The 23,300-nt window shown below is 43.8% G+C and overlaps 1 protein-coding gene and 1 long non-coding RNA gene across 2 annotated transcripts in view; one reads left to right on the top strand and one right to left on the bottom strand.

The window, feature by feature from the left end:
- Positions 1-16,773: 16,773 nt before the first annotated feature.
- Positions 16,774-20,952, bottom strand: LOC120540945. Its single transcript, XR_005635902.1, has 3 exons — positions 20,866-20,952; positions 18,242-18,432; positions 16,774-17,131 (listed from the first exon to the last, which is right to left on the bottom strand). It is a non-coding gene; the product is annotated as an uncharacterized LOC120540945 (long non-coding RNA).
- The window catches only part of LOC120540944 (breakpoint cluster region protein-like), a 184,027-nt gene continuing 180,400 nt past the window's right edge, over positions 19,674-23,300 (top strand). The window contains exon 1 of the mRNA XM_039772144.1: positions 19,674-22,093. Within this exon, the coding sequence (XP_039628078.1) occupies positions 20,692-22,093 (1,402 nt within the window). The 5' untranslated portion in view covers positions 19,674-20,691. The remainder of the gene's footprint in view (positions 22,094-23,300) is intronic.

The raw sequence follows: 23,300 nt of genomic DNA, 5'->3' as shown, positions 1-23,300 counted from the left end.
TAGTGAAATATGGAGCATTAAGATCAAAATTCAAAATGCAGAAGCACAGCACAAAACACAGGCATGTCCGAAATTGACCGCTGGGGCAGACCCTCTGGATTTATGGGGTGGTGGGCAGTTACTGGCAGTGATTAGCTGGTGGCTCTGCCTCTTGGTGGACCTCTCACAAAACACATGGAGCATAGCTAAGGCAACTGATGGGCACGACAAAATCAAAAATAAGTAAAAGAATCAAAAGAGACATAAAACATGAATTTGAACCCCAGCAAGGGAGACATAACACAGATGGCTCATTGGTCCCTGATCACTTGGACACTTAACCAATTAAATGAGCCTTGAGACAAGTGGGAGGAGCAATGACAGGTGGCTGTTGGTTGATTGATGGATGATGATTACATGAAGCATTTAGGAGGTTGGGAAAATGTGGAAAGCATGGAAGGCCATTTCTATAGGAAGATACAGTAGTTCACATAAAAAAATCAACTTTATTTATAAGACATTCCCCCATGTTATATTTTGTCCCCCTAAATTGTTTTGAAACACTGACTCAAAATGCCCACTATAAGGGGGAGATTCTGCCAAACCCCAATTAGTCACAAAAAGGGCAACATAGTATTTTTATAAATAAAAGATTTATTTTCAAAATAGCTCTGTTACACAGTGAAGCTCAGTAGAAGCAGGAAATGCCTGAGACGCCATTTCAAGTCAAACAATGTCCAAACACGTAATCCAGAAAGCAAATTCAAAAAATAGAGCAAGGGTTCAAAAATACCCAGGAAATAAATTCCTAATCACTAGAGAACTCACCACCACAAGCGCAATCATTGAACTGCCAGGGTCTTTGGTGTTTCCTCAGGCTTCATAGAGCTGACAGCACTCCCTTGATGGTGGTGGGCAGGTGGCCTGACTCTTATGGGAGCACCCACAGAACACACAGAACATAAATGAAGATACATAATGTCACATGTGTGTGCATAGGGAACGTCTTAAAGGCCCTGGTGATTGCTCCACCACGCCCAGGGTTGGCACTGTGTCCTAATGCCTTTTCTCTTCCTCCCTTTACAAACCGGAAGACTGAAGGCTATAGCACTACTGATGTCACTTCCAGGGGTCCGTCAACTTGGACCCGCCTCTTTCTACTGAAAGAACATAAGACTGGAAGATCCGCTTTCTTGAATCAGTACATTTGACAACTCATGCCTAGAAAGACGTCTCCGCAATTATTGTGTATTCTTTCTTTGTTATTCAACTTCAGTTATACAGGGTCATTATGGTGGTTCCCCAAATCTTTATCATGGTCTCTGTTATCTCTTAGAATAAGTGCATAAAGACTAAATGACTCAAGTCAAGTTGGGGAGCATGCACTGGTATAGCACGTTGCCGCACCCACTACACGACAAAATAACTCGGGATCCTGGTTTGCAACCCCCCAGGCAGACACACAGTCCAGTCCCACCCTCCGGAAGTGACCCTCTATCTGCCACAGCCAGGTGTTATGTGGGCAACCCATTGGCCTGGTCCAGCCACTTGGGTCCCCAACAATGAGGATCTTATGAGCCGGATCACCCTCACCGTAACTGACACTCCCTCACAATGCAGGTCATGTGCCTCATTCGGGACTCCATGAGCAACACAAAGTCAAACCAACGGTACCCAAGGATTTTCCGGATAGACACAGTACCAAAGGAGTCCAGTCTTCGTCTCAGGTCACTGGATAATGTCCATGTCTTGCAACCATATTGCAAGACAGGAAGCACCAGGGCTCTAAAGACTTGGACCTTTGTCCTTTTGCATAGATATCGGGAGCGCCACACACCCCTTTCCAGTGACCTCATGGCCCCCTCATGCTCTCCCAATCCGTCTACTGACTTCATAGGAAGAATCACCCGCCTGGAGAAGTTCACCCCAGATACCACAGATCCCTGTAGCCTTTCCCCCCTCAGCTGGTTCACCACTTGTTGAGTCTCAGTGAGATTGGGTGGTTCACAGCTAATTGGAGGATCAGCCTCAAGAACCGTGGACCTAGTGGTATCCAACGTCTTAGCCGGAGGATCAGCTTTGAACAACTGCTCAAAGTAGCCAGCCCAGCGGGTTACAACTGCAGTGTCATCCGTAAGGATCGTTCCATCAGCTGCCCTGACTGCGACTCTCCGAGGAACAGATTCAGATGTGCGTAATGCGCAGGACATGGGTCGCTAGACCACAGATGGTGTGTCACTTGCTCACAGATTCCTCAAACAAACGCCTCTTTATCTTCCCTCAGAGCCCTTGCAGCCGTCCTTCTCAGTTCCCGGTACAGACCAGAGTTGTACAGTATTTGAGCCGTGCAATGATATCCAGGGTGCCCTGCGAGATGAAACACCTCCTTCTGGGAACACCGGTAACACCAACACAACCCTCAGCAACCTTCAGGGTCTTTTCACGGAAGGTTTCCCTCATCACATTAGGATCGGCAGTCGTATCCAAATCTGAAAGTTTCTCACACAAACTGCGTGCAGACTCATTAGAAACAGCCTGGTCTTGGAGTCTGGCCAAGTCCAGCCTCATTTACCTAGCAGGTGGTAACCTACTGGACCTAAGCTGGATCCTAAGAGTAGCAACAACAAGTCTGTGGTCAGAATTCACAAACTGGGCACTTCTGTAGACCCTGCAGTTTTGCAAGAGCCTCCAGCGTCTGCCCACGAGGATGTAATCGATCTTCTTCACGGTCCCACCAGTATTTGAGTACCAAGTCCAACAATGTGGTTTAGGGCGCTGGAACCAGGATCCAGCGTTTCGCAGCCCCTGACCTTTTGCAAAGTCAAGGAACATGGAGCCACTTTCACCACAGTCACCAGACCCATGGGGACCGAGACAATCCTCATAGCCAGCCCTGTCAGTGCCAGTGGTTTAATTGAAGTCACCCATGACCAGTGAAGTGTCACCTTCTGGGCACCCATCAACCACTGAGTGAAGCTGCAAATAAAATGTCTCCCTCGCAGAGACATCACTGACCGCGGATGAAGCATGAGTGCCATAATCTGAGGCTCATAATACGCTCATTGAAAGGAGCGACATCGGACACCATTGGAAGAAGCCAATCTGCTACAGCAACAGCTACTCCCCGAGTATGACAGCCATCAGAGTGACCAGACCAATAAAAGGTGTGTCCACCTACAGAGATCTGGCCAGTCGGCGGTCTGTGGACCTCAGAGAGTGCCACCACTGAAATGTGGAGTTTATGCAGCTCCTCCGACAGCAGTGGAAGATGATCATCTTGCTGGAGAGACAAGACATTCCATGCACCCGACTGTATGGGCCTCCTCAAATTGGGTCTCGAGTGCTGCCATGCAACGGGCAATGCCTCAGCACCAAACCAGTTCCGATCCCCAACAAACCTGACCCTGTTGGCTCTCCAACGGTTTCGATTCTTCCGGAAATGGGGCTTCAAGGGCTTTCCCCCATCCCCTTCCTATGGGTGGCTGCAGCAGAGCTACTCCCGCGGAGAGTAAAAAGGAGTCCTTTCTGTCGTCTCGGAGCTTTGTGAAGTTTTTTTACGGTGGCTGGAGTGCCAATCCTGCCACCAACCCCCATGATTTCCCTGCAAGTTGGAGGACCGCTTCCAGGGCCGGATTCAGTTTAACGTCATACCCAGGACAATAAAATAACTGAAAGACATTAAAACAGCATTTGAATCCCAGCTTAAATACAACACATATTTCCTCCCATGAAAGTTTTTACCCTTATTTTTACCCCCCGTGACCGTTACCCCCTAAGAATGGGGGCAGGATTACCCCTGGTCAAATAAGAAATCTTTTTTATAGTGCAATTACAGAGCTTAATATACAACTGGACAGTAAATATAATGAATCAATTCATGGATAAAACACACAGTTTGTGTTTCTGGAGTTTTTAGGTAGCTAAATATTTTATCCAAATGAATATACCAATTACAATGTTTAAGGCAGGAGAGACCACCACAGTGCCACTCTGTGCTCCTTATTACTTCTTCCATAATTTGCATTAACACAGTCAGCCACTGAGTTTAATTTACAGTAAATTACTGCCTGTATGGAAAACAGGTTTAAATAATTTGAATGAAGTCAAAGCAAGAATGACACGGTGTGCGTGTAGTCAAATCTGATGGCTTCTGCCTCACTGTTGATTCACTGTTATCAAGTCACTTAATCTCTCAGCGTTCCAGTAAGGAAAATAGAGAAACAATTAAGATATTATCATTTCTTTGTATGTCCACTTGGTTTCGAGGCAACTCGGGCCCCTTCTTCAGGCAAGATGTCATCCTTTAAATCCATCAACCAGATGGATTACATCTTGCCTGAAGAAGGGGCCTGAGTTGCCTCGAAAGCTTGCATATTGTAATCTTTCTAGTTAGCCAGTAAAAGGGGTCATTTTGCTTGGCTTTTCTCTACATTCATAACGGCTAACACGGTACAACACCCTAGTACTATGTCCACTTGGGAAAAAGCACTAGTTACATAAACAAACAATCAGTGGGTAAAGCTTGCACCTCACTGCTTTTAACAGCACCTAACATTCTCAAACCTGATTAATCCAGTTTAAGGTGGCAGTTCAGAAACCAGCCCTGGATGGGGTACCACTGCCACACACACCCACCCTGGAGTCACTACTTAAACCGGGTATCGTCAACTGGCGGCCTGTGGGCTACTTCTGGCCCGCCAAAGCCTCCCATCTGGCCCTCAAAATATTAATTCATTAATTATGTTATTTAGAATACTGAAGGTATTCCAAAGTAAGTGAGATATAGCCTACTAATATAAGGTTTACACACCAAAAATAGGCGCATTCCACTGCAGCTTCTAAAGAGTTATAAATCTGTTAGCATATTGAATTCAACAGCTTGCACCACATTTTTGTGTAAGAATTGGGACAAACTCATAAGTCCATCCATCCATCCATTATCCAACCCGCTATATCCTAACACAGGGTCACAGGAGTCTGCTGCAGTCAGAACCTTGGTCCAAATCGCATTATCTGAGTGCATTCTATATAGTCTCCCTTGTGTTACATCAATTAAGGAGAGTGTGGGAATGTTTGTGATAAGAGATTTCTGTCAAGATCTGTCTCCTCTTTTCTAACCTGCCACCTTGGCATAACATTGAGAATCCATCCATCCATCCATTATCCAGCCCGCTATATCCTAACCACAGGGTCACGGGGGTCTGCTGGAGCCAACACAGGAAACAAACCCCATGCAGGGCACACACACACTAGGGGCAATTTAGGATCGCCAATGCACCTAACCTTCATGTCTTTGAAACCAACGCAGACAAAGGGAGAACATGCAAACTCCATGCAGGGAGAACCAGGGAAACGAACACACAATCTCCTTACTGCGAGGCAGCAGCGCTGCCCACTGCGCCACCGTGCTGTCCCGCATAAGTCTCATTTAACATTTTGTTTTATTTATTTAGCATTATTTTATTGAACAATTTCTTTTTTCCATATGCACTATAACAAACAAAACTGCAGTCAAAGGAGAAAAGAAATTTGGTTTAATTAATCTACTTTCTCTCTATATATAAAATCCTAAGCCTAAAAGTGCCACGATTTTGTGTGACTTTTCTGTCACGCTTTAAATCGCCTTACTTTAAAACCTACATATATACGTTTGGTATCATTCTTTTCAGAATTTATCGAACTTTAATGTGATGTTGTTAGATTTTCAGATTCCTATTCCGTTTTTAAATTATAAACTAAAAAATATCAAGAACTCACGTCCCGCGAGACAAGAATTTGTGCCAAGAGATTTAACCACGGAAATAAAAGACAAAGAGTAGGACAGCTGCTGTACAGGCTTTTAAATGATCGTGCAGATCACATGGCATGGCAGCAGCAGCGAGCCAGCAGCTGATCGAGCAAAGAGGAGGTAAAAAAAAACTGTATTTGTTTGCCATTGTGTCACCGTTTAAGAGGGGGTTTCGGAGGAGCGTCTCCTTGGGGTGCGTTCAGCCCCCTCTTCACAACGTGAGTGGCAGAGACATGAAGTGGCTGGCATGTAGCACAGGGTGAAGGGGTTGGCGAGCGAAGTGTGCAGGGGGCGAACCCCCCCCCAGTATCAAATAAAAAACAAAAGAACATGGCAAATTCCATCTTGTGTGACAACAGAAAATGGACATGAATGAATGGAACAGACATTTATTAGTTTCCAGAAATGTTGCCTCCATGAAAGTGAACAGAATGGTTAGATGCAGCTCCTTTTACAACAGATAACCACCGTAATTTAACAATGAGCCCTATTAATAAAATCTTGAGGCTAAAATACTCACATTTCCAATCACACGTCCCCTCTGTCACCATCTTAACACCAGGCTTCACACTTGTTAGGCTTATTCACAAACAGTCCTCCAAAGACCAGTCTGACAGTCTGCTCCTCTCCTGCGTCTTGATAGTGTTCATTTTTGAAAACGCAGATTTGCATGAAAATAAAGTATCTTGATTGCCTAACTGCAGTTATCACACAGAGCTAAGCTAGTAAAGATAACATTTATTTTGTAAGAAAGTCAGTCATTATCCAGCCCACTATATCCTAACACAGGGTCACGGGGGTCTGCCGGAGCCAATCCCAGCCAGTACAGGGCACAAGGCAGGAAAAAAACCCCGGGCAGGGCGCCAAACCACTGCAGGGCACAAGCACACCCACACCAAGCACATGTACTGAACGTATTACATACCAAAGTGAGGCCTGTGTAAGTTTGTCATAGAAAAGTAATACAACTTTTAAGTATCTGAACTTTAACATGAGGAAGCTAAGACTGTAATGAGATAAAGAGAAAAAAACTTTTTTGCTCCTTTCATTCTGCATGTGTAATGTGTTTTTTTTTTTTAATTTTTGGGATTTGTTCTTTGTTACATTTTCACTAAACTTTTTTTTTTAAAACAAACTTTATTGGAATGTGGGATTTCGTTTGACTCATGCTGGATCCTACCTTGCCAAACCAGTAGCTGCTCTATTTTGGGAACCTGCAAAAGCCGCAGCTACACTGTTGAAATAACACGAGTTGTGACTAGGTCAATTAAAATTCCACCTGTGTCCACCAGAGGGCGATGGAATCAAACGGGATGTTCATTCGCCTCTTTTTTTCAGTATAGTGGACTGAGTTTGCCTGATATTGTGCCATACAGTGGGACCTGGTCCGTGTACTTTTTGGTATTTGAAATTTCGTTTCAGAAAATATCGTTTAAAAAAGAAAAACAGACACTTATTTGATTCTCAACTTAAAACGGAGAAATGAAAAACGCAAAACAATTACTTTTTTCCTTTTGTTCTTTCGCACATCAGAAAAGAAAAATGCAAGAAACGAGAACGAGAAAACGCCCTTTTATTTATTTTGTCTGAACCGGACGTTTTTGTAGGTCAACAACCTGGTCAGGTAATGCGCCACATGCAGCAAACACTGGCAACTGGTGTGTAGACCGGACCATCATCATGACGTTGGAACAGAACTTAGACGTGATATCAGAGATGGCAAAACTAGGCCTGTCATCGAAAATTATATCTGAGCGTCTAGCAGTGGCCGTAATACAAATAGGCATAAAAATGGCATGGCAGTTGTCTTTACTGAAGAATAGCTCAGTTGTGTCAGTTTCAAAGATCCAGCATCCTTGGTCCAAATCCCATTATCTGAGTGAATTCTATATAGTCTCCCTTGTGTTAGATCAATTAAGGAAAGTGTGGGAATGTTTGTGATAAGAGAGCTCTGTCAAGATCTGGCTCTTCTTTTCTAACCTGCCACCTTGGCATAACATTGAGAATTCATCCATCCATTATCCAGCCCGCTATATCCTAACTACAGGGTCATGGGGGTCTGCTGGAGCCAATCCCAGCCAACACAGGAAACAAACCCTGGGCAGAGTGCCAGCCAACCGCAGGGCACACACACACCAAGCACACACTATGGACAATTTAGAATCGCCAATCCACCTAACCTGCATGTCTTTGGACTGTGGGAGGAAACTACACAGACACGGGGAGAACATGCAAACTCCACGCAGGGAGGACCCGGGAAGCAAACCTGCAGGTCTCCTAACTGCGAGGCAGCAGCGCTACCACTGCGCCACCGTGCCGCCCAACATCGAGAATGTTCTGTTAAAATTGTCATTATTATTTTTTTCGTTGCTTTCTAACAGTTGGCACACTGATGATTTAAGTTACTTGCTCATGGTTGCACAAAGGTTGGTTCTGGAGAAGCCTAATTTATTTTAGCAAAGTGAACTCTTATTTTAAACATTTTGTAGAACTAAATGAATGTACCCGTTGCCTAAAGGAGTGTACATGTTTGCCCTGGCAGCTTCTCACCGCCACGCACTCCTTCAGAGCAGCTGTGTCCACTTTGCACACTCCCCTTTATGCCATCTCTGCTGCACGTTTAGCCCAGCGGTTGTGTAATGCTGTTGCAGTCGCATGCTTTCTTTTCACTCTGCGATTTCAGCCTGCCATGTGCTCGCTCTATTTATTTTATTTATGTATTTTTTTTTTTTTTGTGAACTCGATTTAATCCTGTGCTCGCACACTGATTTATTCACTCTTCCAAAAAGCTTTGTGCAACACAGTTAAATAGCCTGTATATTAATTTGCTGCACTCGAGTGCTTTATTCATAAGAATCATTCTCAGAGCAGGGTGGCAGATTAACCGGCAGATGCCTTCTGTTCGCTCTGATGATATTTAACACTTTGCATCTCTTTTTTCCAAGTCCATTCCAAATCACAGAAAAACAAAATGCCGTTCTCATTGCACTTTGTTTTGACAGTACTGATTTATGATTTAGTTGTGTTCATATCTACAACACGATATTTTATTCTCATGGTGGCAGGGTAGTGCAGCGGCTGCTTTGCAGATCCACCGTTCTGGGTGCAAAGCCCATCTGTTGTTGCCATCTGTGTGCAGTTTATACCTTCCACCCGTTTCTGTCTCAGTTTTCCTTCCAAGTGGTGACTCTAAACTAGTGCGGTGTGAGTATGGGTGTGTGCGGGTGACCCCTTTAGTGGCCATTGTGTCTGTTCTCTGCCTTTAGGTTAAGTGTTGCTGGCGTAGACTCTTTAGAAATGAGTATATTAGAGCACGGGTCCTCAATCACGGTCCTGGAGGGCCACTGTGGCTAACCCAATTGATTAATAAGAGGCCCTTATTGTACAAGTAACACTTGATGCTTCACTTTAGTTGCCTCGCTTGTTAAGATTTTGAACCTTTATTGCTTATTTTAGTCTTAATTACTCCTAATTAGCAATAACATGCAAATGACAAAAGAGAGCAGCAGTTAATGGATTTCAGGGCCAACAAAAACACTTTCCTTAATATTGGCTTCACTTTTCTCGAGACCAAACTTATTTCTTAAATGCTGAAATGCATCACCTGTACTGTCCAATCACCCCAGGTATGTAAGTCAGTCAGTCCGTCATTTCCCAACCTGCTATATCCTAACTACAGGGTCACGGTGGTCTACTGGAACCAATCTCAGCCAACACAGGGAGCAAGACAGGGACAAACCCGGGCAGGGCGCCAGCACACAGCAGGGCACACAAACACGGGACAATGTAGAATTGCCAATACAGCTAACCTACATGTCTTTGGACTGTGGACACGGGGAGGACATGCAAATCCGGGTCTCCTTACTGCGAGGCAGCAGCGCTACCAACTGCGCCACCGTGCCACCCCTTTGTTAAGATTTTGAACCCTTATTGCTTATTTTAATCTTAATTGCTCCTAATTAGCAATAACATGCAAATGACAAAAGAGAGCAGCAGTTCTCCATTTTAGCTTGTTGCCATTTACACCTCCGTGTGTATTTATCACATTTAATTATCAGGATTTAATTAAATACTTGGAAGGAAAGTGAAGTGAAAAAAGTGAAGGACTGAGAATTACTCCTCCATTTTAGCCTTGAAATCATTTGGATGAGATCCTTAGAAAAGGGAAGAAAATCGAGGATATGGTAATTAATATGAGTTAAAGCAGTAACAAGCCAGGAAATTAAATTATTGGAAAGGATTGCTTTCTAATTAAGCATACCAGGTTAAAACAAAAACCTGCAGCCACTGCGGCCCTGCAGGACTGTGATTGAGGACCCCTGAGAGGGACAGCACAGGTAATGACAGTTTGGTGACCAAATCAGAGAGGCTATATTGAGAAGAGAGATGAGGGGCACATCAGGAAAACGCCAGGCAAGAAAAAAAGAGGAAGGCCAAAGAGGAGGTTTATGGATGTGCTGGGAGAGGACATGAGGGCAGTCAGTGTGGCAGGAAATGATGTAGAAGACATGGAGAGATGGAGACAGATGATCTGCTGTGGTGACCCCTAAATGAAGTTGCTGGCCCTCCACAACCATGAATTGGAGTAAACAGGTCTGGGATTGTAAAGCTTTTGCATATTAATCTTATCAGCAGCTTCTAAAATGACAGTTTCTTAGCAGGAACTTCTAGAAGGTTCACATGAGAAAACTCATACCATTAGCAATGCATTCAGATGCTACCTCTAGGCTGCTGCCTTCTTTAAAATCCAAGTTCAAATTTTACTTTTTATGAATATTACATTTTTTTTTTTTAAATCACTTATTCATCTGGGATCTTCTTTATGGGTGATAGAGAAATTAATGCTTCTGCCTCATCTAGTTACAACAACCTAAGCCTTAACCTCAACCTGGACAACCTGGACAATGTCTGCCTAGAGCAGTGGTTCCCAGATTCAGTCCTTGGGACTTCCTGTGGCTGCAGGTTTTTCTTCCAACCAGATTCGCAATAAGTGATAATACAGTCATATGAAAAAGTTTGGGAACCCGTCTCAGCCTGCATAATTGACTCTCCTTTCAACAAAAAAGATAACAGTGGTATGTCTTTCATTTCCTAGGAACATCTGAGTACTGCGGTGTTTTCTGAGCAAAGATTTTTAGTGAAGCAGTATTTAGTTGTATGTAATTAAATCAAATATGAAAAACTGGCTGTGCACAAATGTGGGTCCCCTTGTCATTGTGCTGATTTGAATGCCTGTCACTGCTCAATGCTGATTACTTGGTTTGATTTGCTCGATAAGCCTTGAACTTCATAGACAGGAGTGTCCAATCATGAGTGGTAAAAGGTATTTAAGGTGGTCAATTGCAAGTTGAGCTTCCTTCCCTTTGACTCTCCTCTGAAGAGTGACAGACGGCATGGGATCCTCAAAGCAACTCTCCAAAGATCTGAAAACAAAGATTGTTGAGTCTCATGGTTTAGGGGAAGGCTACAAAAAGCCATCTCAGAGGTTTAAACTGTCAGTTTCAACTGTAAGGAATGGAATCAGGAAATGGAAGGCCACAGGCACAGTTGATGTTAAACCAGCAGGTCTGGCAGGCCAAGAAAAATACAGGAGCAGCATATGAGCAGGATTGTGAGAATGGGTACAAACAACCCACAGATCACCTCCAAAGACCTGCAAGAACATCTCACTGCAGATGGTGTATCTGGACATCGTTCTACAATTCAGCACAATTTGCACAAAGAACATCTGTATGGCAGGGTGATGAGAAAGAAGCCCTTTCTGCACTCACGCCACAAACAGAGTTGCTTGTTGTATCAAATGCTCATTTAGACAAGCCAGATTCATTTTGGAACAAAGTGCTTTGGACTGATGAGACACAAATGGAGTTATTTGGTCAGAACAAAAAGCGCTTTGCATGGTGGAAGAAAAACACCGCATTCCAAGACAAACATCTGCTACCTGCTGTCAAATTTTGTGGAGGTCCCATCATGCTGTAGGGTTGTGTGGCTAGTTCAGGGACTGGGGCCCTTGTTAAAGTCGAGGGTCAGATGAATTCAAACCAATATCAACAAATTCTTCAGGATAATGTTCAATCATCAGTCACAAAGTTGAAGTTACACAGGTGTTGGATATTCCAACAAGACAATGACCCAAAACACAGTTGAAAATCTACAAAGGCATTCATGCAGAGGGAGAAGTACAATGTTCTGGAATAGCCGTCACAGTCACCTGACTTGAATATCATCGAAAATCTACGGGATGATTTGAAGCAGGCTGTCCATCAAATTAAAATGAACTGGAGAGATTTGGTATGAAGAATGGTCAACAATACCTCCATCCAGAATCTAGACACTCATCACCGGCTATAGGAGGACAGCGTCTAGAGGCTCAAAGGAGCAAAAGGAGGCTCCACTAAGTATTGATGTCACATCTCTGTCGGGGTGCCCACATGTATGCACCTGTCTAATTTTGTTATGATGCATATTCATATTTTCTGCAAATCCAATAAACTTCATGTCACTGCTGAAATCCTAATGTTTCTATAAGGCATGTCAGATATTAAAAGGAAAGCTCAGCCAATGAAAAACAAAAATCCAAAGAATTAAGAGGGGTTCCCAAACTTTTTTCTATGACTGTAACTGATATAATTTACTTAGCTGGTCATTTTTTTTCTCTTCTTTTATTCTGCATTCAGAAAAGCACAACAGTATGACTTTTACATTATAAGAAATTTAGAAATATTTCTATTTTTTGCTATAACTTTAAATGCTTAACTCTTCTTTGTTGCTTTTCCTCTTATTTTTCCTTTATTCTGTGTAGTCTGCTCAATTCGTTGTGTCCTAATAGTGACATTTAAAAACAAGCAAAGCAGACACCTGTGGAACGACACTGAATGATGAAATGCTACAACTGCTTCAGCATCAGACCCACAAATTAGTCAATAATGGAAAGGCAGAATAGAAGTCAGGATAAACGTAAATTAAAAGTAAAAAAAAAACCACACTTGTAATTTCTTCTTTGACCCCAAAACATAGAAATTGATAAATAACAGGTCACTTAATTAGGCTACAAGTTGGTTGGAACAAAAACATGCAGCCCTAAGGGTCCACAGGACTAAGTTTGGGCACCACTGGCCTAGAGGGTCCTCCAGCTTTGTTCACAATCCAAACATGTGCATGTTAGGTGGACTGCGCACTCTAATCTGGTGTTTTCTGGATGAGTGACTGTATGTGCCCTGTGCTGATTTGGCACCTCATCCAGGGTTGGTTTCTGATTTGCACCTAATACTGCCAGCTCATTATGATCCTAGGATTGAATAAGCAACAGCAACAACAATTTATTTCTTGTATAGCCCAAAATCTCACCAGGGGTGTCTCAACAGGCTTTAACGGGCCTTGTTTTTTTGACAGCCCCCCAGCTTTGACTCCCTAAGAAGACAAGAAAAAATTCCCAAACAATACTCTTGTAGGGAAAAAAAAAAAATAGAAGAAATGTTGGGAAAGACAATTGAGAGAGATACCCCCACCCCTCCGGGTAGGTTGGGCATACATTGGGTGTCAAAAAGTGGGGCAAATGCAACACACTTCACAGAGCTAGATGGCAAATTTATCATGGCCACCTCAGGAATATAATACAATAGATAAATGGGGAGGGTTATGTCAGGAAGGGCATCTGGTGTAAAATTTTGACAAATAAATATGCAGAAAACAATTTTGGATGATCAGCTGCGGCAACCCCTAAAGGGAGCAGCCAAAAGAAAAAGAAGTACTGTACAATAATACAATAGTAATAGTACAAACTACAAAGCAAAATACAGAACTAAGCAGGCTGAGAAAACAGATAGAACGGTCTTGACTTCAGTGGTTTTGAGAACATTATGTAATGAATGGTCTCTAATCTGTAGCTATTTCAGATACAAACATGTAGCCATGTTATTATCTCATTAAACTAAAAATATGTTAAATCTGACATTCTGCTCATCGGTCCTGGTCAACAGCTGACCTAAATCTTTCCGCTCTTATTGAGCCTCCAATGCCAGACACCTAGGCACTGTAAAGGAAGTCTCTGAGATTCAAATCTTTATACACAGCCTTTTGCACCTTACAAAAGGCGGAGAAGTGGCTTTACACCTTTGTCATTATTATAACGTGCTGTTCGTCAGCTACCTAACCTCACTTCAGTGTATTTGAGAAGTGGATGCTCGTGTCTAGAAAGGACAAAGGCTCAACTTAATGCAGCATCTTGACTGTTCTTGAAGAATGTAGAATCACACTTTGAAGTGATAAAACTCTGAATGACACTACACCACTGTGGTTTGAAAAGGAAATGTGTTGGTTATACATTGAGATATAAAATAAGACTAATGACTGTAGCATAGGGTCAAGGAGAATGAGAACACAAATAATCCAGAATTAGCCTTTACTAGCAAATCATACAACAATAATCCAAAGCTGCAATATGGCCACTTAGTTACTGACTTTAAATAAAGATTTCTAATGAATACTTACCAGACTACAAGGGAAGGAAATAAACAGACAGTGAGTGACAAGTGCCAGTAGTTTTTTTTATTATTATTTATACAAACATTTGTGACAAAGATAGCTAAAGAAAACATTAGGAATTGCAAGCTGATTCTTCTTAGGCATTTAAAGTGGAAAGACTCAGGGCCATCTCAACAGTATCATAGGCCCCTAGGCAAAGTAATTGACAGCAAAACAGAAACAAACATAGACATCAGAAACACCATGGACCCCTATGCTCCTGGGACCCTCGGCCAGTGCCCATACTTTAAGACAGCCCTCGTCTTCGCATCGAACTGGAATTGTCCCCGCATAAATCAAAGTCATCCAGACGATCTGGATCTGCATAATTAGATCTGGACCACCCTGTACTGCCAACGTCTTAGCTAAAGCTTTGTTATCCCCAAGGACAGGTCCAGTATCATCAGCATTTTTAAATTAAGGCTTGAGTTCTTCATGAAGTGCTACACTTAAAAATATGGTAGATGATGTCAAGAAAAGTAAACTGCTTTAAGCAGGGGTTTTCTACTTGACCCCAGGAGGCTGGCACGAGCTGCATGTTTTCTTTTTACTTACTGTTTACCTACCGTAGAGCTGAATTCTCCCAGTTCCCCGCATCTGTCATCTACAGCTTATTTCCAATCTTTGCCTGGTATCAAATTTCATGTTTTATGGGTTTAAGTTCTCCGTACACTTCAGAAATTGGCTGATTGCAGTCATATAGCAAGTTTCAGTACAGTGGGCTCTAGCCTGTCCATAAATTCTTTTTATTTCAGCTTCATTTTCATTTACCTGGCCATTAAGGTTTCAGGTTCTCAATTGCTTCCCATTTTTAAGCTAATTAACATGGAGGTGCAAATAGCCAGGTAACCACCTAAACAGTTAACACTTAACTTTTGCACAATTGGAACATGAGTTTGTCATCTCTTACTGCCTCGCTCTTTAAACACTTGAAAAGAAATTGTGTAACATTTCAGCGATTGAGGCATAGGAATATGCTCTTTGTTCACAGGTTGTGTTTTTGAGGAAAACTAAACTATACGGGGGGATTTCTAACACGGCAGGCTGAGAGCAGAAACAAGCTGCCTTAACAACGTGAACCATGAACAGGAAGAACTGATTTCCAACTAATAGAGCAATTTGAGCAAAAATCTGCATCTTTGACAGCCTTCAGGAATGAATTTTGAGAGGGGCAGTTTAATAAACTAATTAGAACTCGAAGGCATATTTAAATAGAACAAAGGGTTTTGTAAATAAGCTAACTTTGAGTTTTAAAAGAACACTTGCAAATTGTTCTAAATGTCATTTTGGTAGGTCTTCAACTCCACATGCAGTAAACAACTAAAAATAAAGACACCACAAGGAACAGTCCTGTCTCCTTTTCTCTTCACTCTGTACACCTCAGACTATAAATATAACAGAAGGTTGTGTCACTTGCAGAAATTGTCAGATGATTCTGCATTTATGGGGTGTATTGATAAAGGGGACAGAGGAGAGGAGTCAGGTGGAGAAGGTTGATTCCAGGTGCAAAGAGAATAGTAGGCATCTTAACATCAGCAAAACCAAATAACTTTCACAACACCAAAGAGCCTCTATGCTCGATCAGGGAATGGAAGCAGGGGTGGTGCAATCCTACAAGTACTTGACTGTCCACATCAATGACAGGCTGGACTGGTCTCAGAACACAGGAAATGGAGAAGAAAGAGCAGGGCAGGCTATTTTTCCTTAGGAGACTGCGTTCCTTTAATATGGAAAGTGACATCCTTCACATCTTCTACAACTCTATGATGGTTGGTCAGTATGGTGTGCTGGGCTGGTAACATCACTTCAAGTGAGGCCCACCAAATCAACAAGTTAATTAAAAGGGTAGACTCAGTCATGGGACTCACTCTGGACCCTGTGGGGGCATCACTTCCTCTTCCTGACACACTAACTCTGAGAACTTTCAGCCAATGAATTATTCAGCAAAAGTGTGTCAAGAAACTGGAGCTCCTTTATACCAAAAGGCAAGACACCTGTATAGTGCCTCACTAGGACTGGGACTGCCAAGTGAGAAGTTATTCTTTCTTTTTAAATACTCCTTTTTAGTCATTTGGGCATGTGTTTAAACCATAGTTTTTGTGTATATTTATTTATTAATTTATATTTATTAAGAGCTTCTGTAAAAAAAAAAAAAACAGATTTCCCCCAGGGACAAATAAAGTTCTATCTATTTATCTATCTTGTAGTGCCTTTCATATTTTTCTGTTATCCTGCCTACTACACTAAAATTAATATCTATCTATCTATTACATAGTGCCTTTCCTATCTATCTATCTATCTATCTATCTATCTATCTATCTATCTATCTATCTATCGTGAAACCACATTGCTCTTTATGTTACCTCCCAAAAAGTCAACTCTGATGTCTTCAAATTGTGTTAACCATTTTTGTAGATAAAGTAGGAACTTTTATTTTTATGTTTCTTCTACACTTAGCAGTAGAGTGTTGTACCGTGTTATCCATAGATTGATACAGAAGAAAGTAGGGTGAAATGACACCTTTTATTGGCTAACTAAGATTATAAATGCAAGCTTTCGAGGTAGCTAAGGCCCCTTTCTTCTATACTATATTAGATTTCTGATATTGTAATAGATGGTGCTCTGCATTGGTCTGTAACTGACATTTTTTACTGCTAATACCCGGTGAAACTTTAATATAGATTAATAGATGTTCTGTATGACGCTGGATCAAGGGAATAAGAGACAAGGTTCCACATGAAAGCAGTGTGGCGTAGTGGTTAAGACTTTGAGGTTGTGTGTTCACATCCTGCTACTGACTGTGTGACAATGAGTACGTCACTTCTTCTGCCTGTGCACCAACTGGAAAAAAAACAAAAGAACCATAATCAATTTTGTCTCTCAAATAACAAAAACAGAATCATTTTTTGATGGCCTGAAAGAAAGGCTCCATGCCGGGTATTGTGTGAGTTCAGATGTTGCATGCAGCCTCGACAGAATGAAAAAGACACCTCTATCTTTAGGAGGAAAACCAACTGCCCGTTTAATAAAATCAAACTAAGAAAGCCAGCATGTTATTCTGGGGGAGATCACCAATAGCTGTAGGAGAGACAACTGTTTAAGTGTGTATTACAAGTGTGTGACATGGTTCAGTGTTTCATTTTGCACGAACCATTGACAGAAATAAATAGCAGGATGGTAAAAGCCTTCACACTGTTTCTATTAAACGTTTACGTCAATCTCAGATACATCAGTATCAAACCCTCCTTCACTGTGGATGGCCATATCAAAAGAAAGTGTGACTGAATTAAGGCATGAACCTGCTGCATAGAAAAAGTGCGACTGTCTCTATACATTTAACCTTCATTTAGCTCAGACTAAAGATTGCTTTTCTGCTTTGCAACAATGCTTATCAGTTTAGTCTCATAGATAATGAATCCAGGAGTGGATCAACATCCAGCAGACATGGCCAGAACTTGTTACAGCATAGTCTTATCCTCTACACATTTGTAAAGATTGAAACTGAAAGCCATGTTGGCCAAAGACTGAGCACCACTGCCCTGCACCTCTAGTATAAATGTAAAACATTACCATTTAGATTAAATTTCAGCCAAAAAAAATCTGGACTTTATGAGGAGACACATGGATAAAATGTTTTCAATAGTGCAGGTTTCCTCCTGAACTAAAAGGCAGGTATTTTGTGAAGTGTTAAACAATCAACCTAATTTGCTACATAAAACAAAAAAGATACAATATGGGTTAATGATACCATGGTACCCCTCATGTCCAATTCTCACATTTACTTGGTTACAGCATTTTAAAAGGCCACAAGCACTGATACCTCCACAAGTTATCAACTTACCAACTTGGTTATATGATTTTCCACCAGCACTTCATGTTTAGGAAACAAAGTCCTGTCTAAAGAAAACCCTTGTAGGCACATCGTCCATAAGTTGACAAAAGCTTACTTACCGCCACAGAGACATCAGTGTCTGAATGTCTTGTAATACCCACACACCGAACAGATGCTGATTAGGATGTAGATGCCAACTCAAGATGCCAGACTTTTCGCTGAATCTATGCTGCTGGGAACTAACTGTCGTCCATCACTCACACTGGGGTCAAATGCAGCACCACTCTTTTTTTTGTAGTCATATAAAATGCTGGGGAAGAAAAAGAAGAGAAGATTGTGTCAAAGCATTAACCCACTACCATAACCCATAATGCCCTCCTCCAGTGGGCGGTCAAAACCTGTTGTATTCAAGAAGAAAGGGATTGCTTATGTATAGGGCCCAGAGTTCTGTGCTACAGCCCTGGCTGAGGAAGATTCAAGAATGAGAATGAAGAACATGACCATATGCGAAGTAATATCTTTTATCACCTGTGATGCACAGCATGTTTCTGTGCTTTCCTTTTCTCTTCCACCTCTAAAACTGTCAGCAACACTACTGATTTATTGACCGGATTCTCTCATTCTTTTTTCACTGATCTCCCTGCACTGAGCATGTACAGTTAACTACAGGTGCAAAATGCTGCCAACTGAGTCATGGCATGAGCTAAAAGCAAAAACATATTAGCCTGTGCTGGCTCAGCTACTGTCTACCTGATAGTCAGTCTTCTTCAGCACTTTCTGTTGCACACTTACGATAAAGAGTAAATCAGGAAAAATTATCAGAAGGCCTTGAAGTTGTGCAAGACACTTCTGCCAACCTCAGTGGTTCATCCCCTAAGGGATACGAGGGGTGAAAGCTACTCTTCTTCACAAAACTCCGAAAATATGGGAAACATTAACATGGGCACGTGGAGTGTCCTTTTAGGCTATTTCGAGGTTGCTAATCACAAATATATTTTTTTGATAATTGATTCTTTACTTTGTCCTCTAAGACTATTTCCCAGAAGGGTAAAAATGACAAAATTCAAATGTATGGATGTGAGGTATTGTGTTAGACTATTTCAAATCAATTATTACAAATATGATCTTATTTTTTAACCTTTACTAGAGGTCTAGCTCTCAATGGCAGGGACATCTTACCAGTATCATAGGGCTCAGGGTGAAGTAGTGCACTGGGGCCCCTGTTTTAATAGCAAAAAAGAAAAATACATAGGCATCAGAAACATTGTGGTCCCCGGCCAGTGCCCATTGTACCCATATATTAAGATGCCCTTGCATATAGATCTTTACGAGAGGGTGAAAATGACAAATTTCTTTTACAATCTATAGGTAATATTTAGTCTTTTAATCATTTGAATTGAAACACACATATTTCAAGTATATGACGCAAGTATTCTTGTTTACTATATACTTCTACCTCACGAAGTACATCATTACATTTCTTATGAACACCCCGAATTAGTGCGGCCCTATTTTTGCCATGATAGGCTCAAGCCCCCCGCGACCCTGCCCGTTTAGGGATTAAGATGGTTTAGAAAATTGTGTGGTATTGTACTTTAATTCATACTTTTTTCATCTGCGCTCATTTTATTATTTGAGGTAATCATTTGTTTGTTAACTTTTATTACCCATCTACTACTACGGATGTTTATATCAGTTTTGCTTTTTTATTTTCCCGTGACTGTTCTTGTATTTGAAAGATCTCTTATCTTGCATTATCCGCGATCCTAAACGTACATTAAGCAGCGGAAGGATTGACCGCCGTACGACCTTGCCCTTTAAAGGAAGTGCTGGGCGGGGCTTGGTTGCCCACCTGTCAATCACATCACCAGACAAGCACCGCCCTTTCCTGCAGTAGCAGCTCCTAAGCTTGGGAGTGAAATGGGGAGAATTCAACAGAAGAGCAACGAGGCAGTGGATTAAATTTGGAGGTCGGGCTACGTAGGTGCCGACCGAAAAATTAATAACGTTAAATAATCCCATATACGGATACCCGTTCTGGGACAAGTCATGGGATAACGCAGAGTGCCGCGGCAGTATACACGGGATTGCTCTCCCCCTCCTCTTTGCACTGCTCCATTTGGAATATGGTACAATAGAGCTGGAAACATCTGCACGCGAAAATGAAGCAGCGCTGTATTTTGATGTCGTCGCTGGAAGGAGAGGAGGCACACGGAGAACACAGAGCGCTCTTTTGCTGAACGAGTGTTTGGAGGAGTAAAGCCTGCGCGTCACTTTCTGCCGCTTCTTTTCTTCTGGGTGCTGTTCATCTCGCCACCTATTCAGCACCTTGCAGCGGAATGCGCTGCGGAGCGGCGCGCTGCCTCGGGGTCTCGCCTGTACTCTTGGCGCACGCCGCCGCTACTCCCGAAGCCCAGCCCCGCCGATGCCTCGGAACGAGTGTTGCCTGGTGTGTAACGCGCAGTCTGCTGGGGTGATGCTTCATTTGGATGTGGATCTAGCGGCTGGGTAGAAGGCAATCCGTCGAAGCCGTAGTTGTTGTCAATCAGTCAATTATTGATCCGTCAAGATGGTGGAGCCGGTCGGCTTCGTCGAGGCGTGGAAAGCGCAGTTTCCAGAGTCGGATCCCCCCAAGATGGAGCTGAAGTCGGTTGGCGACATCGAGCAGGAGCTGGAGCGCTGCAAAGCTTCTATCAGGAGGCTGGAGATGGAGGTCAACAAGGAGCGCTTCCGGATGATTTACCTGCAGACACTGTTGGCCAAAGAGAAAAAGAGCTACGACCGCCAGCGATGGGGGTTTCGACGGGTGTCCCAGATCCACGAATCGGAACAGGGGGAGCCCGATAGGAGCAGCAGGTGCCAGCCAGCTCCCGGCGAGGAGAAGTTTAAAAACAGGCCACCTCCATTGAGGAAATCGTCCTCCCAGAGCGACGGCTGTGAGCCCCTGGAGCTTCACTATCCGGGAGATGCAGACAGGTGCAAAAGGCACCACGAGGGCCCCGAAGGGCGTCTGGAGGCGGACGGCTCCCCGCCAGCCAAGCCCCGGGGTGTCGTGCCCAACCGCAGGGACGTGAGGGTGCTTCCCGACAAGGAGGGTCTTTGCGACGCGTCCACCAAAGATAAAACGTCCACCAGCGTGGCGGCACTCCGGTCCAACTTCGAGAGGATCAAGCGGGCATACTCGCACTCTGCCGGGGACGAGAAAGGGCGGCCAAGCGGCGGTGGCGACAAGCCATTTTACGTTAACTTGGAGTACCACCACGAGAAGGGGCTGGTGAAAGTCAATGACCGAGAGGTGTCGGACAAAATCAGCACGCTGGGCACTCAGGCCATGCAGATGGAGCGCAAGAGGTCCCTACAGTCGTTGTCTAGCAATGTGGTACCCGCGGCAAGCGATTTCCGCCGGCAGGTGTACCGCGGTAAGTCCACGGAGAGCGGCTACGACGCCGAGTACGAGGATGCCGAGCTGAACCCGCGCTTCCACAAGGACACGGGCGTCCGCGCCAATGGAGGCAACAAGGCTCCGCACCAGCCTTACACGAGCATCTACGTAGGCGGCATGATGGGGGACGCCGAGCAAGACAAGCATCTTACCTGGCCGCGGAGGTCGCTCTCCCCCGGGAGCTTCGAGGATGCCGGCGGTGGCTACACGCCCGACTGCAGCTCCAACGAGAACCTGACCTCCAGCGAAGAGGACTTCTCCTCGGGCCAGTCCAGCCACGTCTCCCCCAGCCCGACCACATACCGCCTGTACCGGGACAAGAGTCGCTCGCCGTCCCAGAACTCCCAGCAGTCGTTTGACAGCAGCAGTCCGCCAACCCCGCAGTCCCAGAAGCGCCACAAGCAGCACGTGGTCGTCTCGGAGGCCACCATCGTCGGGGTGCGCAAAACCGGGCAGATTTGGCCGAGTGACGGGGAGTCCATCGCTTCGAGTCGAGCATCGCACGACAACAGCTTTCACGGTGAACTCGGTGAGTGGGGACATCTTGACGCATGTCTAAGTGGCCCAGTGCCATCTGGTGTGGGGAGAGGGGCGCGCAGGGCGTCGAGTGGCCGCAGGGTTTCTGTGTAGAGTTGGATACGTTGGCATTACTGCACTGGCTTCCACTATTCGGTTCAAATCCTCCATGTGTGCTTACTGGAGACACTTCTGTGGAGGCCCACCATCCTCCACACTTGTCAACAGTGTGGTCATTGGGTTAGCACCTCTATGCATGGAGACACTTGTGAGGTCCTGTGCTCCTTCTTGAAGTCTGAGTTCTGCTAATGAATGGTGTCTGGTGATGACATCAAACCTCAGTCCAGACTTGCTGCCTGTGTTGCACCAAGCTGGTGTATCGAGCGCCTCCTTTCAAAATACTGACTTGAAGACTTTCTTGTTTGGTGAATCTCTTTCTAAGCTTGTAGGTTTTTGTCACTGAGGTATTGTGTTTTGTTCTGAGCTCTTCACGTGCGATGGTGACTTTTGTACCCCTTGTTTCCCTAGTGTGTGGTGGGCTGGCGCCCTGCCCAGGGTTTGTTTCCTGCCTTGTGCCCTGTGTTGGCTGGGATTGGCTCCAGCAGACCCTGTAGTTGGATGATGGATGGATTGATGTTTCCCAAGTCTATTGTTTGTTTTTTTTTTTGATTATGTTGAGCTCTTTTGTAAGTTATTTTGCATAATAGTCTTCTATGTCAATAAATGCAGATCCCAAAGCCAGCGTGTCGGGCGCTCTGATCTTAGGGCCGTGATGTGCACTCAAGTGACGGTTTTGTGGTTTAGCATCCAACATCTCTCACAAATGTAAAAGGTGTCCTGTCCTGGTCGCAGCTGCCCCTTTAAGCTGGCGGGAGGTCCACATCCAGATTTTGTTTAATTACTGGTGTTATCTATACATGTGCTCTGCAGTTGTTACTGGAATGACACGTTTGGATTGGTTGGTCAGTGTCCTGTTTTGTGTCGTCCTGCACCTATTGGCAATTTGTGAATAAAATACGAGTAGTGATAGATCGGAGAGCAAAGCCCCCGAACCCAAGATACCTTTCTGTTTGTGCTTGGTGTACTCCCCTTCCATCCTTGTTAGTTGAGCTAATGCCAGTGGTCTACTTGTTGGCGTACGTACCAACCTTTGTTTTAATAGGGTGTCTTGATAGGGACAACATATGAGGTGGTCAGCGACTGAGGGGAGTCCTCCCACC

This window comes from Polypterus senegalus, chromosome 12 (genome assembly GCF_016835505.1).
Source record: "Polypterus senegalus isolate Bchr_013 chromosome 12, ASM1683550v1, whole genome shotgun sequence".
NCBI classification, from domain to species: Eukaryota; Metazoa; Chordata; class Cladistia; order Polypteriformes; family Polypteridae; genus Polypterus; species Polypterus senegalus.
Note: the sequence above shows the minus strand (reverse complement) of the source record. Positions and strands in the feature narration are given on the sequence as shown.